The 19,534-nt window shown below is 37.2% G+C and overlaps 1 protein-coding gene across 1 annotated transcript in view; it reads right to left on the bottom strand.

Moving 5' to 3' along the window:
* The window catches only part of uxs1 (UDP-glucuronate decarboxylase 1), a 109,351-nt gene that overhangs the window by 77,883 nt on the left and 11,934 nt on the right, over window positions 1-19,534 (bottom strand). The window contains exon 2 of the mRNA XM_056465041.1: window positions 4,590-4,617. Coding sequence (XP_056321016.1) covers window positions 4,590-4,617 — 28 coding nt within the window. The remainder of the gene's footprint in view (window positions 1-4,589; window positions 4,618-19,534) is intronic.

The raw sequence follows: 19,534 nt of genomic DNA, 5'->3' as shown, positions 1-19,534 counted from the left end.
TTAACAGTTTTAGGTGAAACAGGGGAAAAAAAAACAGTCCATCTGTCCATCTTGCGGTTTTATATTCCAAAGCAAAAGCAGCAGTCATATCAGAGAGTAGACTGTCCACTGTTTTACATTAATATTGCCCTCTCGTGTTGAAATGTGTATTTTCACAATAAAGAGAGGTGAAAAGATCAATGATGATGATAAAACTAAAATGAACACTGTAAAAATGGCAGTGATTTCAACGGTAAAAAAAAAACTGTAAAACTGCAACAGTAAAAATCCGTAACCTGGTTAACAATGTGTTTCCATAATATATACGGCGGATAACCGTCCATTAACTTTCCCAGAGTTCCCTGCATGGCACATCACTTTTTATGCTTTTTGTTGACATTACTATGGATCGTTTTAGTTGTTTCCCCATTATGTACATTAGAGATTTATGTTACATCTCATGGTGATAAACAATGTTTATTTCATGACTTTAGTTTTATGCGTGTTACCATACTGGTGTTTAGTAGCTGTGTGAATGACACTGATACACTTTTTTGCTTGTGGGAAAAGTTGTTTGTGATGAGCATTGAATCCTTATGTAACTTGCTCATCACCACCTGCATATGGCTGTGTTAACGTGTTTAACTGTGTAACAGAAGATGTGTAGATGTCAGTAATTCATAATACTGACATATTACATCCATAAATTAATTAAATACTGTAGTTTACTATAAAAATTAGGAATTACCTTGGCGGTTTGTACCGTATTTTTAACAGTAAAATACTGGCAACCGCAGCTGCCGTTTTTTTATCATAAATATTATGGATTTATTTTTTACAGTGAAGTGGACGTCCTTGTACCTTTCTGCGATAATTAGGAACGAATTGAGAACAGCAAAAGTCACTTCCCAGCGGCTGCAGGCGTGTTGATTCGCCATTAAAAGAAGGCTTCGGTATCTGGAGCTGAATCAAAGGTGAGAGTTTCTCCATCATATGTGAGTCGCAGACGGGCAGGGTAAAGAAATCTGAAACAGATCCCTTTTTGACAGAGCTTTGTTTTGACATTCTTGAAAGCAGCGTGCTTCCTGCTGAGAGCTGCGCTCAGGTTGGGGTAAAATCTAATGGTCTTCCGTTGGTACTGCAGCTGGTGTTGTCTGGCCCACAGCAATGTTTGTTCCTTCTCTTGATAACGATGAAAACAGACGATGATGGGCCTTGGAGGTTAACCATCTTTGGGTTTAGGTGCAAGCGCTCGGTGTGCCCTTTCCAGTTCTGGTGGTTTCTCAAACACCTGCTCTCCAGCACGTCTTTTAGCAGATCCGAAGTCAACTTGACCATCTGTCCGTCTGTTCCACTTTCGCTGTCTTCGGGAACATTTATAATCTGGAGGTTTGCCCTGCGTGAACGATTTTCCAGGTCATCTAGATGATCTAACAGCATTTAGTTCGAAGCTTTCAGAGCTGCGCAGTCCGCCTCAGCTCTATTGAGAGCCTCAAACTTTTCCCCAGATTTTGTTTCCATAGTAGTGAGGTGTTTTCCAAGCAATAATTTCTTTAAACAATTCAATAGAAAGTTGAATTGGTGCAAGAGAAAATTTGATTAAAGCACTCATATCGTCTTTGAGGTATTTGCACTGTTTTTCCAACTCCGATGTCAGTTTACTCAGAGAAAGTTCCTCCGTCTCTGAGTCACCCATTGCCATTTTAGCTAGCTTGCTGCTTATCGATGTTTTCTTTGGATCTTGGTCAGTTTTTGTTTTGGAACTCGGCATTTTGCATCCACGTCTGTTTTAAAGTCACCAGTTTCAACCTTATGTGTTATGAGGAATAATAAACTGATAACGCACATGACTGTTCTCTACATTGCTCGAACGTGCTCGACACGTTCTTGAGCCTTACTTTGCACTACATTGACGATAATTGAAAGCTGCACAGGAAATGCCTTGAGATGGCATATTTTCCATTACATAAAAACGTGTGTTTTAATTTCAGTTGTTCAACGTTGATGTTCAATAAATAATCACAAATAGTAGATAGTGTGTTTCCTTCACTTTTTTTTAAATCAAGTATTGCATCCTTCATTAAAAAATCTCTCACTTGTAATATGTGAGGATGTTTACTGTACAAAACTTGTCAGTGAACTACGAGGGCAAAAAATATCTATAAATAAATAAAATAATAATTGTAATCAAGTTAAAATGTTCAATTAATCGAGGTTTTTATTTTAGGCCAAATCATCCAGCCCTAACTAAGCATATGCCAGAAAGCCAAGAATGGGGTATGCAAACAAATATTGAGGTTCATGTTATATGTATAAATATAAATGCAACGCTTTTGTTTTTGCTCCCATTTTTCATGAGCTGAACTCAAACATATAAAACATTTTATACATGTTCTAATATACACAAAAAGCCTACTGCTCTCAAATATCGTTCACACATTTGTCTGAATTCGTAAGCACTTCTTCTTTGTCAATATAAGCCATTGACCTCTCAGGTGTGGTATATCATGACGTTTATTAGACAGCATGATTATTACACAGGAGTGCCTTAGGTTGGTCAAAATAAAAGGCCACTCTAAAATGTGCAGCTTTATCACACAACACAATGCCACATATGTTGACAGTTTTGATGGAGTGTGCAATTGTCATGCTGACTGCAGGAATGTCTATCAGACCTGTTGCTCGTGAATTAAATGGTAATTTTTTTTCCATTAACCATCTCCAAAGGCTTTCAGAGAATTTGGCAGTATGTCAATTGGCCTTAGAACTGCAGACCACATGTAACAGCACCAGCCCAGGTGGACCTCCAGATCCAATATTTTCACCTTCAAGATCCTCTGAGACCAGCAACTCAGACAGCTGCTGCAATCGGTTTGCATAACTAAAGAATTTCTGCACAAACTGTCAGAAACCATCTTAGAGAAGCTCATCTGTATGCTCGTCATCTTCATCAGGGTTTCAACCTGACCGCAATTCATTGTCGCAACCATCTTGAGTGGGCAAATGCTCACATTTGATAGCATCTGGCACTTTGGAGAGGACTTCTCTTAACGGATGAATCCTGGTTTTCACTCCAATGGCAGATGGCAGACAGTGTATATAGTGTGGGTGATGTCAACGTTGTGAATCGAGTGGCTCATGGTGGTGGTAAGTTTATGGCATGGGCATGTGTATATTATAGACAATGAACACAGTTGCATGTTAATGATGGTATTTGAATACACAGAGAAATCATGATGAGATTCTGAGGCTGATTGTTGTGCATTTTGTCCACAAACACCACCTCATGTTTCAGCATGATAATGCACGGACCCATTTTCCAAGGATCTGTATACAATTAATGGAAGCCGAAACATTTCAATTCTTGCATGGCCAGCATACTCACCAGACCTATTGATAATGTCACTCATTGAGCATGTCTGGGATGCTCTTGATTGTATACGACAGGGTGTTCCAGTTATTGGCAATATCCAGCAACTTTGAAAAGCCATTGAAGATCAGTGGACAAACATTTCAAAGGCCACGATCAACAATCTTATCAACTCGATAAGTTTCGAGTTGCTGGCATGTGATTAGATAATTGCAACTGGTGTACAGAATAAAGTGGCCAGTGAGTGTATAAATCTTTGGTAAATATAAATAAGAAACACCTTCAAATGATTTCAAAGGGAGTAAAATCAAATCCTTCCCTACTTTTCTTGCTTGATAGTGGAAAGTGGGCATTCAATCAAAAATAATGAGTCTAATTAAGGTATACTCAATGTTGTGCTATTTCTAATGAATAGGTTTATAGTTTAATAAAGTCTTTTTGTAGAGTTATGGTAACAAACTGTGTCTACCTGCTTACATTCATATTTTGGGGGCTGATTTATTTGCCAGAAAAGAAGACATGAAAATAGATATGTATAATATTGCTACTGTTGTTGTTAGCATGATTTTTAGGGGGCATAATGATAATGTACACTGTAAACATATTTGTAATTTGACATTCTTTTCTGTATTTTGTGATTTCTAATTTTTCGCCGTATTTAGGCTGTTGAATTGCATTATGGGACGTTGGTCTTTCCACCAACTTTTACCCTTAAAAAGTTTGAAAAAGTGACTTTTATGAATTTTTTTTAGAGCTTGAGTTGGTGTTGTATATTATGCTGCAAAAACCCAGCAATAAGTTGCCAGTACATTTTCTGTTACTTTACAGACCAATTTATCATTTTTTATTTATAAAACAACATCTTGTCTCACTACAAAAATGTCAATAAAAGTCACTTTGTTAAACTGCAGAGTTGAATTTTCGACATCAAAAGTCGACAGATCAACATTCTATAATACAATTAACAACCGTAAATAAATGGAAAACACAAAATACGGAAACTGTTAATTCATTTAATTAATTAATTAAAATCTGAAATGGTGACATCATCTACTTCAAAGTGATAAGATTTTTTAATAAAACTATTTTAAGAAGATTATTTGAGTAGTGACATTTGTAGTGACTGCAGCGACATTTGTTCCAACATTAAGAGGACATTAAGAAAACAATTATAGCAGTAAATTTGGCAGGCAAGTTGTCAGAAACATAATCAAGAAGGACAAAAATAAATCATAATTACCTCATATTTGCGTATGTTCCCCAGACAGCTAAAAGAAAAACACACGAGACTTTAGTACCAAATAACACATATACCAAATAACACATCAAATAAAATTATATAAATGCTAAATATATAAGCTGAAGAAATGCACAAAAAAAATCCACGTATTCTGTATTTTGCAGCATTCACATCCACAGCTTAATTGGGTGTATCCCAGAGCTTCAAGATATCACAACGAATCTCTTAAAACAAAACAAAATTGACTTGTGATCCATGCACGTCTTTCAACTATTGAACATCATTTTACAGCTTGAAGCATCTCTTATAGGATAAGAAGACATTGTCTTCTGATTAATTATGAGACACTGATTTACAAGAGATGTATTATAATGTGACACACATGGACACCAATAATACGATTTTATTACGATTAGGACCATGTAAACTGCAATTTTTGATTACCTTAATCAGACTCTTAAACAGAAAACAGATTCGGACAAACAAAAATTGGATTAAGACATGTGAAGTGTGCCGATTTTAGTTGCATTATTGAAGTAGAGACATGTCAACACCTTAATTAAACTATTACCGTCATGTAGGACTTTTCACTGTATTTTGTGCAAGGATATTCCATACACACACAGCTGTTTAACACTATTCTCTGCACCTACCGAGTCAGTAATGAACCACAGACAAACACATTTCATTCGATGAGTGGTATCAAAAGTTCCATTAAAATCACCAGACCTTATTTCATACTTGCATCCAATAACTCAGTTTGTCACGGTTGCATAAACGAAATGTTCCTGAATGAAAGTGAAAATGCCAAACTGCAGTTAAAAAAAATTGCAGTCGAAAAATTACAAAAATGAAACACTCAAAATCACTTGAAACTCTGGAGGAAACATGCATAGCGGTGATGAAATGCGCTATAACATGTAAAACAAAATAATAAAAGAAACATTCAAAAAGCAACTAAATACACAATCATATTATTGTCTTTTTCAGATAAAGGTCCATGTAAACATAGTCAATATGATTACTTAAAATAACAAAATATAGCACAAAAAGCTTAAAATGAAGCATATTTAGCCTACAATTAGACATTTCTGATTCCTAACATTGACCTTATAATGTGTAACACAAACATATGTGCTAAAATCTTTTTAAGAATTTTGTCAAAAGCACAACACACACATGTAGTGGGTATGTTGGTCATGTATGTGAAAGTAAACAGCTGAAGAAGAAATAGCTATTTTATCCATATATTAGATCTGTGAAATCTGGACTGCATCCAAGTGTATATACTTGCCTACTATATATGCAGATGAAAAACAGTATGTGGGCATACAAGTATGTTTAAAAAGTAGAACATGCACCAAGATGACTACATGGAGACTGTAGCATGTACAGACAACATTCCAACTATACAGAAGTTGAAGTAATTGCTTTAGGGAGTTGGCAATTTCAGACACAGCCAGTGTCCTTTGAACATGGCAACCTCACAATACTAATGCACCTCAATCAGGAATTTACTAAGTGGAATAGTTCACCAAAAAATGAAAATGGACCCATATTTTACACAACCTCAAGCCATCTTCAGTGTATATGACTTTTTTACTGCTACAGTACCTTTGAAAGTAATGCATTACAATATTGAGTTACTCCCCAAAAAAGTAACAAGTTGCATTGCTTAATGTGATAAAATAAATAATAAAGTAAAGAATGCATTACATTACTTTTTTAAAATTAACAAGACACTATAACCTTAATTTACCTTTAAAACATTTTTATTTTTTTTAATCAATGTAGTAAGAGGCGATCGTCGAAAGTGAAGAGCAGGAGGGTGGCTAGGGCTGTACTGGGGCAAGGCAATGCGATTGGCTAAAGTGAAGAGCAGGGGGTTGGGGGTTTATGGCAAGGTAAGGCCATTGGTGAGGGTGAAGAAAGGGGGTGTGTGGGGGGGCTAAAATTGCCAGGGACTTATGCACTCCTTTTACCCTCCACTAGCGATGCCTCTGGTTTAAAATAATGAGAATATTTCCATCGCAGAAACGTAAGTCTCTGTCATCTTACTTTCTGTCTGTTGAGTGCGGGGCTCCACGTGACATTTTAATGCGGCAACTTATTTTTAAAACAGTGAATTAACTAAACTAATCATATTACTATTTTTTTTTAAAAGTAACTCAAATATTCTTATTTAATTTTTAAAAGTAATGCATTACTTTACAGACCCCCTAGTTTTTTGCAATTCTGCGATCGCTGAATCCAACGCAAAATCAATAAAAAGTCGAAAATTTTTGCGATCCTGCAAAGTTTTTAATTAAACGCAAAACAATCGCAAAAAATGTAATTAATCTTATAAAACATCCAATTCTAAACCATATAATCAAATTATATTTATTTCAGTTTGCAATGAATTGTTTTACATGACTTTGCATACAACGTTGCGTACGTGACTTTTTTACGACAACGTTACATATGCAGCGCACGTGATGTATTTGAGCGTCTCTTGAAAAATTACATCTCACCTGCGCCCTCACAATCATTACATTACATGAAAGTGGGGGGCGGGGGAGTTTTCAGCTTGTGCAGCAGACACAGATGAAGCGTGAGTGATTTACATCTTTAAGTCAATGCAAAGATGAGAGAAAGACATCTTGTAGAGCAAATTGGATGTTTTGTGCATTTGACGCGCTTTAGAATGCAAAAGAAAGTTGGAGCGAAGGGAGCAATAGAAACAGGTGAAAAGGAGGTTGGTTCAGGGGTGACGGCCGCTGGACGTAACCGAATTGAAGGACATTGTGCCTCAAATGTATGGCTAGTATTATGATGATGTGCGTCAAATGGATAAATTAATTCATTTAACTCTTTCCCTGCCATTGACAAGTGAAACCGCTTTCCTGCCATTGATGAGTTTTTCTGCAATCCGTGTTTTAGGTGAATTACAGTAGGAGAAGCCCTAACACATGTCCAATGTGACATGACGTCAGATGCTCCGGGGAGTGAAATCTGAGAGAAAGTAAGATCGATAAGAATAAGAGTTATACAACCTTCCCTTGGTGTAATCCCTACTGTTTCAAATCTTTTCTTGACAAGAGACCAAAATAAAGAAGACATTCATAAAGACATTCATTTTTATCATTTGTGTCATTGTCATTGTTTTAGATTGCACACGTAACATAGTAGGGTACCTAATATGATAAATGCCTATATTTTTTTACATTTATATATATATTTTAAATCGCAAAATTATCCACAAATGTCTGGGAATTACCACCACAAAATCTGTCATTTTTATCGTAACAAAAATGAATAAATAAAAAAAACATTTAATTACAAAAAAAAAAAAAAAAAAAAAACGAAGGGTCTGACTTTACTAGTGATTTAGAAAAGTATTATTATTATGTAACTCGTGTTTCTTGTAGGGGTGTCAAAATGAATTGTTTCTTCGGTGCACCGCAATGCAGACACGGACAGTTTGGTATTGGTTCAGTAATAGATCCTAACCGGTTATTACGTACTGACATCATCTCATATGTCACGGTAGCTTACTATGGCGAGGGGGGCGACCGGGAGTAATCAAAACACTGCAAATACTTAAAATTACAGAAACTGCCCAATTCACTGTGTGAGTGTTTGCTGGACAGTTACAGCAGAAGTATTTCACTGCGAGTGAGAAAATGAAGGTAAACTCCATTTCTCTCTCTCTCTCTCTGTGGCCCTTTGACCTGCTGGCGTGACGTTTCCTATCCTCTCGGCTGTTATAGCGATAATTGTTGATCCAAACACGAGCGCATGTCTGCAGAGTGAGTTTTCTCCTCTGCGTCTATCATGGTTTAGCTGATCGTCGCTGCGTTTATCAGTGTCCTCATTGATGAACAGCATCAGGGTGTTAGAGCCAATCGCGGCCCTTTCTGTTGAGCGTGTGACCAATCATAGGGGTGTAGGAACTCGCTGGACAGGGCTCATAAAGCAAGCAGGATATTTACATTTATTTATTTGTAATAAATGCTCATGTTCTTCTGTGCATGTACTGGAGTTTTTAAAGGTACAGTTCTGACTGTTTGTATTAAAGGACAAATTGTATTACAAATAATATATAAATATATTTATACATTTTTCTTGTGCTGTGAAGTAAAATATAATTGTGTATGGAAAGCATCGTCAATGCACTGTTATGCACCGAGATATCGAATTGAACCTTATCGATGGCATGATAATCATAACCGAACCGAATCATGAGACCAGTGCAGGTTCACACCTCTAGTTTCTTGTAATGCGTTACCCCCAACGCTGGTCAGGCCTGGGTTTCATTTTACTTTTTAATAACGTTTATTTTTTTCTTTCAACATAACATACGCCAGGCTACATACTAAAAAGAGCTCTGCCTATTCATCTCAAACAGGTGATATGATTAAACATTTAGTTACCAATTACTCACCCTCAGAAAGATCCAAAAGAATTGCAAATTCTTTTGTTTGTTGAAGAGTGCTTAAAACTCATAGACACTGACATCCATAGTAGAGAATGGACCAGAACAAAAATACATTATACTGAATTACTACCGGTTCTCAAGAGCATTGTCATCAAGAGCTTATCGTTATTTGTTTCTAAGTGAGTGGATAAGGATGACCAAAAGGGAAAGGTAGATGAAGAATCCAAGGCAAAAGGTGAGTGTTAATAAGAAAACCTGCTCTTCGGAGGAGAGTTGGAGAGGTAATTATGTAAATCCCTGTTCACGATCTGGCCAGTTGTTTCCCCATTGGCCTTGCTGCCGTCACTGCAACATCCTGTTGCTATGTGATTTATGGCAGGCTGTTCGGTGCATGGCCAGCTTGGTATGTGCTACTGATGCCATGCCAATAAAAAAATAAAAGGAGAAGCAATCTGAACCAAAAGGTCCATTTTAGCGGAGGACAGAACCAGGCGCCTGATGGAACAGCAATTTTTGGGACCATAACAATCACAGTGGAAGTGAAAATTGACTCATTCTCATGTCACTGCAAATCTGGAAGACTTTCTTCTACAAAGCTTAAAAGATACTATTCATATGTCTCAGTGATTTTCAAATCAAGGCAAATCAAAGGTTACCAGATCATTATTCTTTGTCACCTGTACTATTTTCAAATGACATACTGAGATTTTTAATGACCACAGAGAGTCAAGACCTCAAACATACCTGTTCGTCATAGTCACTACATATTTAATTAGTTTAATACAATAATTATAAATACAGGTCATCCTATAGGAGATCATATGATATGCACACAGCTTTTTTTGGACATTTGGTTGGTTCTATTGAAAAAGCATACATCATAAAGCAGTTTTGTTGTTGTTTAGAATCTTTCGGTTCAGTCTTAAAAATGATACTGTGAATGTTTTTTTTAGCCAATCAGGCTTCAAATCCCAGGTAGACTGAACTTCTCTTAATCACTGAAGCCCGACGATTGCTGAAGCAGGTTCCAAATCATCAGTTCTGCATACTGCCTTTTTTCCTATCCACCCTCTCATCAATGGAAATCACTGATACTCCTCTCTGCTGGCTAGAGTCTTACCTCACCAGCTGATATTTCAGGGTTGTTTGGAGAAGTGTCCAAAGCACATCAGATGGTCAAAGGGATCTCAAGGAATCCAACACATGATTTATCTTATTGTTGTTATGATGATGATACACAGCTCTATCTTTCATTTCAGCCAGATGATCAGTAGTTGTCCAGACCTCACACAGCCTGGAGGATATGTTTGCATGGATAAAAGATCAGTGAGGAAATCTAGTTTAGTCAGAAATCTTGGGGTGTAAAAAAAAGGTTGGTGGAAAGTCCTTACCCCAGGTGGAGGAGTTCAAGTATCTTGGGGTTTTGTTCCTGAGTAAGGATGGAACGAGATTGACAGGTGGATCGATGCAGCAGCAGTAATGCAGCCGATGTACTGGTCTGTTGTGGTAAAGAAGGAGTTGAGCCGAAAGGCAAAGCTCTCTCAAATCTACTTTCCTACTCTCACCTATGGTCATGAGATTTGGGTCATGACCGAAAGGACAAGATCTTGGATTCAAGCGGCTGAAATGAGTATCCTTCGCAAAGTGGGAGGGCGCACCTTCATGGATAGGGTGAGGAGCTCTGTCACCCGAGAGGAGCTCAAAGGAGAGCGCTGCTCCTTCACATCGAGAGAAGTCAGCTGAGGTGGCTCGGGCATCGGTTTCAGATGCCTTTTGGACACCTATCTAGCGAGGTGTTCCAGTGGGATGATCTTTGATGACAGCTGTCCTTCAAAGAGCACGTTACAAACACAGGATGATCATTCAGATGTACCCAGCTTGGTGCGTTTCACCAACGCCTCCAGGAGCTGCACCTGGATGATGGCCACTACAAGAGCAAGCTTCTGACTGGATGATGGGCATTGCTAGAGCAAGCTTCTGATTGGTTAATGCATTCGTAATGCAACTCACACATTACACATGCCAGACACCCAAAATGCTAACGTTTTTGTATAGACTGAACATCTAAATCACTCATGGTTAGCGCTTCATCCTCTGCTGTGAACACACCATCAGGCAGTCCCCTTTCAATTTCAATTTTGTTCACTGTAACTCACTGGTGGACCGATATTCCCAATCGCACATGGACTGCTGAATCACTAATATCATTCAAACAGCAACTGAAAACGCATCTCTTACACAAGCAATTGACAGTAGATATCAACATTTAAATTAAAAAATTTCCCTTTCCCTCTTTACTTAATTCTTATTTCCCTAAGCAATGTCAGTTCTTTTGTACAAGTAGTTCTTCAGTTTTAAACATAGCTATTTTGTGTATTGTTTTCATGTCCCACAGTTTGGAAGTTACTTTGGACAAAATCGTCAGCTAAATGTCTACATGTAAATGATTGTGTTTAATGAAACAGGACTAAATGGTTTATTTCTTCACAGACCAAAAGAATTAAATTACACACGTGAACACACCTTGATTCCAACTTTTTGAAATGCAATGTAGTCCCATAAGCCATAAAGTGTGTAAGAAGTGGCACTTTCAGGTATAACACCTTCTGAAAGAGTAAATGAACAAGAAATGGAAAAACCCAGATCCCAAACCTGACCAACTACTTCTAGTCAAGGCCTTACAGTTGCAGTGGAACAATTATTTTTAGTGCTCCCTGTCAGTAGGCATGAAATTTGTGTTTTGGGTAGGTGGGCAACAGCAGAAGACTGCTTTTTCAAGGTCACTCTCTTAGTGAAAGACTCTGTTTCTGTCCTGGGGCCTCTTTAGAGATGCAGAAAAAAAACTGGAGCAGATGTTTCTCAATGTAGCATTCCCCATGACCCAAATCTATCTTTCTGAATTTTTCCATCCTGGTTTTGGGGTCTCCATAACTTAATACCCAAGGCCGTGTAATATTTGTGTCAGTGGTGTCTCTACTGTGTTAGCTAAGTATTAATCAACACTCTGGATAATAAAGACACATTGTGCTCCTTTGAACAAGGCTTAAAGAGAAGGGTTGTGTGTAGACTTTATAATAAAGCACAGTATTGATCGTTCACATCCACTGTTCCATTCAAACGTCATTAAGCTGGAAGTTGAGTGTGATGTGAATAAAGCTCACTCTTATTAGTCAATATGGAGTGTTTTACAAGCTGCATTATGGAATTCTGGTAAAAACTACACTCTGTTCTTTGTAATACACAGCAATTTTTGCAAGCTATAAAAAAAAAAAACACACACTAATGTTCCACTGTAGATAATATGGTGCACGTCAATGTATATTCAGTAGCTTAAAAAATAGTAATAATACTAAAAATCATGTGTATGTAGCCCCCTTTGTGTAGTTTGTTGTGCTAAAATGACATTACCTGCAGGGTTTCACTAGATGTGGGAGACCATTTTTAAGCTTTAAGCTACCACCAAAAGCAGTTAAACAGTCAGCATAGTTGTTTAATTTAAGTCACCTTCGAACTCATCACATTTTACAAGCTGAGATAATGGAAAAATCTATATCTGTATCGATTAGGTAGCAATATAATTATGATGCCAGAAAGACATAAAAATAAATAAAATAAACATTGGTCTAGCTCAAGGTGTTAAACTTAAAAAGTTCCATCTTTTTTTCTTTCTCAGTGAGTCAATTATAATTTAGGCACTCTCTAAAACTCAGTATCAGAGTAATTTGCATGAAACTCAAGAGGTCATTATTCTGATATCTTTCAACCTCTGGCAGCGCAGCTTCTCACACTACCGTATATTTAATTCGTTTTAGTTACTTTGAGGTGTGTTCCAACTTGTTTCTTTTAGTTTGGATGGGTCATTTTACCTTCACTTTCGTCAATTGGTGAAGTCTGTTCTTCGCCATTGTCACTACTGGCTTGCTTGGTTTGGCACTTCGCTCTTCAGATTTGCTCTTCAGTGTTTGTACTTTCAGCAGTGAAAATTCAACCACACTGAACTGAGCTAAACTGAACCTCAACTCTGAAAACTGGACAGACAACTAACCCCAAAAATAGGTCATAAATCATATTATACATAATTTTCACTTTCAACATCTTTATTATTTGACATACTTACAGTATATCCTAGATTATTGACATTCAGTCTATTTATTTATCTACTTATTAACAACCATACAGTATATGCAAATCAAAGATCAGCAAGATGTTTCAAATCATTCAAACTGATATTGCCATCAAAGCCTTCAGCAAGTCTCATTTAAATATGTCATTTAAGTCCAAAAAAAAAAAAAAAAACATTATGACAACCTGAATTACTGTCAAACAGGATATTTGATGAATATTCATAAAGTGAGATGAACCAAAGCAAACCATCTGCAGAACTCAAGGGCAAATCTGATGCTCTGAAAGACAGCTGATAAAAAAAAGGTACATTCAGGTTGAACAAAGTGATTGAAGTACAATATGCTGTCCCCATAACACTCTAAAGACTATCAGAAAAAAAACACACCATGTTTTTGACCACCCGTGCACAAGTTGTTGGTGTTTAGCAGCATCCCATTTAACAAAACACTTGACAAAATTAACTGTAATGCTTTTGATTAAGCTCCCACAAACAAATGTCCACAATATATTTAGTAATATCTTTTAAAGGGCACCCATGATGAAAATCATCTTTTGTAAGCTAGTATATTGTATAGTGGGTTCACAGTCATATTAGGGTGATATAAAGACAATAAGCCTTTTTTTTATTTCCTGAGGTTAAAATAGGATCCAAATGCCTCCCATATTGAGACCCACCGCAATGTAACATAGGAGTGCGGTTTCCATGCCCACCGATTTGATTGGCAGACAGACGCGTATTAACATGCCTCTGTAGTAAGGCGTGTAATCATATCCACAAGACAGGACGTGCGCAAAGCAACTGTGATTAAAATATCTGTTTAGCTCAATGTGATCATTAATCATCATCAAAATGTGATCAAGAATGAGTTTTACAAGTTTAAAACGTTTATAAAACAGTGCATGTTTGTAATGAATTTTACAGCAATTTTACCGTCTGTATTTTATCACCGCATGTCAGCACAATTATAAAAGAAGACGCTTCACTCCCTGGTTTGTGAATGTTAAATCAGGTTTATTTTGTACATTAACATAATGGATATCCATAAAGCAGTGGATTTTAATGTGTATCCTGCCACATAGGGCTATGCGATTAATCTAAAATTCACTTCGATTTCGGCTTCTAACGATTATGGAAAAACATTAATCGAGATAAAATGATTATTGCGTCATATTCCGCCCCTTTTCCAGTTGTACACATTTGTTGCTCTGCAAAGCTCAGTTTCACGTGAACGTTACTAAAAGCATGTACTGTAATGTAGTGTTTGCAGCACAGGATGCACATAATTCATTGACGTACAATCAAATCATTCATGTTTTTAAAAGCGCGAAAGAGATTGCATGCTGTTGTGTGGCGCGCGCGCTCAGCCTCAGAGATGAGCAGAGCACACACATCTAAAGTCATCTTAATGCGAGCGCTTTAATGGTCAAATACATCCAAATTTGTGTCAAAACACGATGTTTAGTGATTATTCATATTAACCCTTATTTATGTAATAAACAAATGAGTTGAGAATCAAAAGACATGTGAAAGTGAAACCATAAATCAGAACCGTACTGCTCTTAAAGTGACAGCGTGCAATATTCCTGCTACAGACTGTCTTTATCATTATTAATCAAACAACAAAAGGACAAAATCACTCACTGTTCTCGACTGAAGGACTTTTGTAGCTATAACTAAAGTCTGTTTCTTACAGTGAAGATGCTTAAAGCATGTTTCAGATTTTTATTCTATTTTATTTATTTCCCTTTTCTTATTTACAGGGAGGAAAATAACTGTATATACACAGTTAAAGTCTTCTTAAAGTTATTAGCGCTCCTGAATTATAAGTGACCCTCGCACCCTCGCAGTTTAACAAATAATACGGCTGTTGGAAAACATAATGTACTTTTGAGGCTTTTTTTAGGCAAGAATGTAGTTATTTAGATTGCAACTATGCAGTTTATTTATAAGGATGGTGCCTATTTTAAATATTTATAATTTCGGAGATACAGCGCCATCCACAAGATGGTGACAGAGACTGCATAATAAGCCCTTAACGGAGAAAAACTCAGCGTAGATTTCAATTACAGCTGATCAAGTCATTATAAAACTGGTAAGTGACTTTCTAAGTCGATCTCTCTCTTTTGTTTGTTGAAGTGCTGTGTTTATACACTCTACGAAATAAAGGTACAGGAGCTGTCACTGGGGCAGTACCTTTTCAAAAGGTACATATTTGTACCAAAAAGGGGCCATGAAGGTACCTCAAAGGTACTTTTTAAGTTACATTTGGGAGGAATTTGCACCTATTAGGTACCACTGTGGACTATTTGTGTACAAATGTTTCTTTTAAAAGGGTACTGCCCCAGTGACAGCTCTCGTACCTTTATTTCTGAGAGAGTACCGTAGTAATTGTAGTGTATCGAGTGTGAGATGGGACTCGCATATTAGGAATGTATGTATTTTGTGTTGGCCACTTTTTGTATAACCCTGAGTTACTTTTTGGGTGGACAACTGTTTGACCATGAGTACTGCTGTTTTCATTGTTGCAGACTAGTTCAGTATAAAGAAATAAAGAATAAATGCCTGCATTTTCCTAGACTCCATCTAGTAGTGTTTGCGTTACTTTAGCTTTTTCAGGGTTAATTATTGTAATAGTCCGATTGCAACAGAGAAATACTGGGAAATCTCTGTAGACTTATGGCATTTCATGCTGTTCAGCCTTATAATCTGAAAATGTCACCTGTTTTGGCATCACTTTAGACATTACACTAGAGAATCATTCAAATACTAGCTCTAAAATAATAGTAGCAATGGTTTCTGCTGTTCTGACGTCAGCTGCAGATGTGAATGAATGGTGGAAGAAAGTAGTTCCTCATACAAAAGGTTTTTTAGATTATCCGTGTTTGATTTTATTTTTTATACACACAGTTATGCAGTCAAACTGTTGTATAAGCGCAATATCACATGAGTATCAGTGCGATATGGCTGTATGTCGTCACTGGTGGGACACTATGCCTCCCACAAGTGCCAATATACAACCATATTGCACTGCTACTCTTGTGATATTGCTCAAATATATATATTGCATATAATCGATGCAATTAATCCATTAATTTTCACCCAGCAAAACATATAGATATAATACATCACAAAGTATAGTTTGACAAATGTATAAAAAAGTTGAGGATATACAAAAACTGATGACCTACTGAAATGCATCCCATATTCGCAGACCCTTTGCCCTAAGTGTAACTATTTCATGAAAGATCTGCGATTGGTCGAACACGGAGCAGAACGAGACTGGTGGCATAAGTGTTTAACAAGTCTCACAGAGGAGCTTATGATTGATACTTCTGTTTGTATTTATTTTAGGTTTAAACTAGAAAAAAACTTCTATAATTAAAGTATAATATAATTAGAATTAGGCCTGTCACAATAATCTATATATCGACTTATCGCACAACACATGGACATCGCTCAATCATTTTTGGTGATGCAATATATATCACCAATACATTAAAACCAATTCTAGCAACATTTTAGCTGATTGCCCAACACTTCTATCTCTAGTGGAGGTGTCAGTGTCAGTATGGGTAAAAACACTATAGTGTTTACTATAAATTACTATAGTATATAGACTATATAGTCTATATCATGTATCCAAGTGTCTAAAAAACTGAAAATAAATCTGGTAGCAGAAATCGCAGCCTCTGTTATTTTATACCTTGCACTTTTTCGTTAACATTTATTATTAGTTATTTGTTTAGGATATACGTTTCACATTCTGATTCCTATGTCTAATTATTAAATAATTAAATGAAATATTTTTAAGAATAAAATATGATGTGTTCTTTGGAAGAGTGTACTTGCATTGTTATATTATATTGTCATACTGGCATTTTATAATAAGTGGCATAAAATGGTCCTAAAATGACAGTAATATCGTTTATCACAATATATTTTGGTGCAATATATCGTACAACAAAAAAGATATCATGACAGGCCTAATTAAAATATAATTACAGTTTCATGACATAGGCTTTACCAATTTACCAAAAACATGATGGTCAATATAAACTGATAACTGCACACTGAACCTGCCTCTGAAGTTATAAGGCTGTTTTTGAAAGGATTATCACTGAAAGAGCACTAAATCCTGCAGCCATGTGGAGCAGAGACAGGGGAAATACAGACAGATGCTGGATAAGAGTGATCCAAAACAAAGCAAGAAAAAAAAAAAAAGAATTAAGTGAGGGGAAAATACCCCGCAAATCGCTTAATATAGCAAAAACCTAACAAATAGGACTCAAAAATATCTTAATGCAATCATAACACACTGTTCCTGAAATGAATTTCCTTGAGCAGTTCCATAACTAGGTCAAATCACCTGCATTCCTCATAACCGTCAGGAAACTGGGTTACGTGTTCTTCTTGCAATTTGAATATGGGCAATTGCTGCTCACATGGGGTTCAGTGATGTCAATGAAAACTGCAGAAGTCACAGGAGGAGCTTAATATAGCAGTGACTAGCAGTGTTCATTTAGCATTGAGATGAACAGATTCCATTAATGAAGAGGAAATTGTCAGATGGGAAAAATATGTGAGAATGACTAAAAATAGCAGCACTTGATGTCTCATTCATGTCTTTCCACATTTATTTGAACTGTACCAACTATGTGAAGGAAATACTGCGGCGTCTAGGATTTCATGGTTTTACAGACACAAACCTTCATGTCCTTTTAGTGAATTTCTGCTCTGTGGTGCAGAATAACTTTTAAAGCTACATGTCCTGGTGCTGGCCGGAGCACTGACCATTAGCCGATTGATTTTCACTGATCCTCTGTAATCTCCTGCTTTAATCTCCATCTCTGGGGCTTTTGACAGATAAACCAACACTTCACAGCACTGACCCCATAAAGCCCAATGGAAACCTTAGCAAGTGCAAGTGTTGATGACCATTAAAAACATTAGGGATGTGCAGGACTAGTCAACTCCTACATCTGGTACAGCTCCTACTAGTCGGCATCGAAAACAACAGTTAACTATACAAAATAAAATTATTCAAATCATCATCATCATCATCATTTTAACATTCGATTTAAAAGAACAAAACAAGAAAAAGCTTGACTGAAACTACCTCATACCTCATGCTGTGTTCACACCAGATGTGGAATGCGTAAATAAATCACATTATTCGCTCACAAATACAGTGCATTCGAAAAGTATTCATAGTACTTTTTCCACATTTTATGTTACAGCCTTATTCCAAAATAGATTAAATTAATTTATTTCCTCAAACTTCTACAAACAATACCCCACAATGACAATGAGGAAAAAGATTTTTTGAAAAAAATTCCTGAAAAATCACATGTACATTAGTATTCACAGCCTTTGCTCAATACTTTGTTGATGCACCTTCAGCAGCAATTACAGCCTCAAGTCTTTTTGAATATGATGCCACAAGCTTGGCACACCTGTCTTTGGGAATTTTTGCCTATTCCTCTTTGCATTACCTCTCATGCGCTATCATGTGGGATGGGAAGTGATGGCGTACAGCCATTTTCAGATCTTTCCAGAGATGTTTAATAGGATTTAGGTCTGGGCTTTGGCTGGGCCACTCAAGGACATTCACCGAGTTGTTGTGAAGCCACTCCATTGATTTTTGGTGGTGTGCTTTGGGTCATTGTCCTGCTGGAAGATGAACTCTCACCCCAGTCTGAGATCAAGAGCACTCTGAAGCAGGTTTTCATTCAGGATGTCTCTGTACATTGCTGCATTAAATTTTGCCTCTATTCTGACTAGTCTTGCAGTTCCTGCTGCTTAAAAACATCCCCACAGCATGATGCTGCCACCACCATGTTTCACTGTAGGGATGGTATTAGCCTGGTCATGAGCGGTGCTGGGTTTTTCCAAACGTAACGCCCGGCATTCACTCCAAAGAGTTTTAATTTTAGCCTCATCAGACCAGAGAAGTTTGTTTCTTATGGTCTGGGAGTCCTTCAGATGCCTTTTGGCAAATTCCAGGTGGGGAGTGGCTTCTGTCTGGTCACTACCATACAGGCCTGATTAGTGGATTGCTGCACTGATGGTTGTCTCCTCTCTCCACAGAAGAATGCTCGAGCTCAGACAGAGTGACCATCCCTAACTAAGGTCCTTCTCCCCCGATCACTCAGCTTAGATGGCGGGCCACCTGGTCCTGCTGGTTCCAAATATCTTCCACTTACGGATGATGGAGGCCACTGTGCTCATTGGAACTTTCAGAGCCGCAGACATTTTGCTGTAACCTTCCCCAGCCTTGTGCCTCGAGACAATCCTGTCTCGGAGGTCTACAGACAATTCCTGTCTTCATGCTTGGTTTGTGCTTTGACATGCACTATTAACCCTTTTATAGGCAGGTGTATGCCTTTTCAAATCATGTCC

The sequence above is a fragment of the Danio aesculapii genome, chromosome 9 (genome assembly GCF_903798145.1).
Source record: "Danio aesculapii chromosome 9, fDanAes4.1, whole genome shotgun sequence".
NCBI classification, from domain to species: domain Eukaryota; kingdom Metazoa; phylum Chordata; class Actinopteri; order Cypriniformes; family Danionidae; genus Danio; species Danio aesculapii.
The sequence above is the reverse complement of the archived record's forward strand: the minus strand, read 5'-3'. Positions and strand labels throughout refer to the sequence as shown.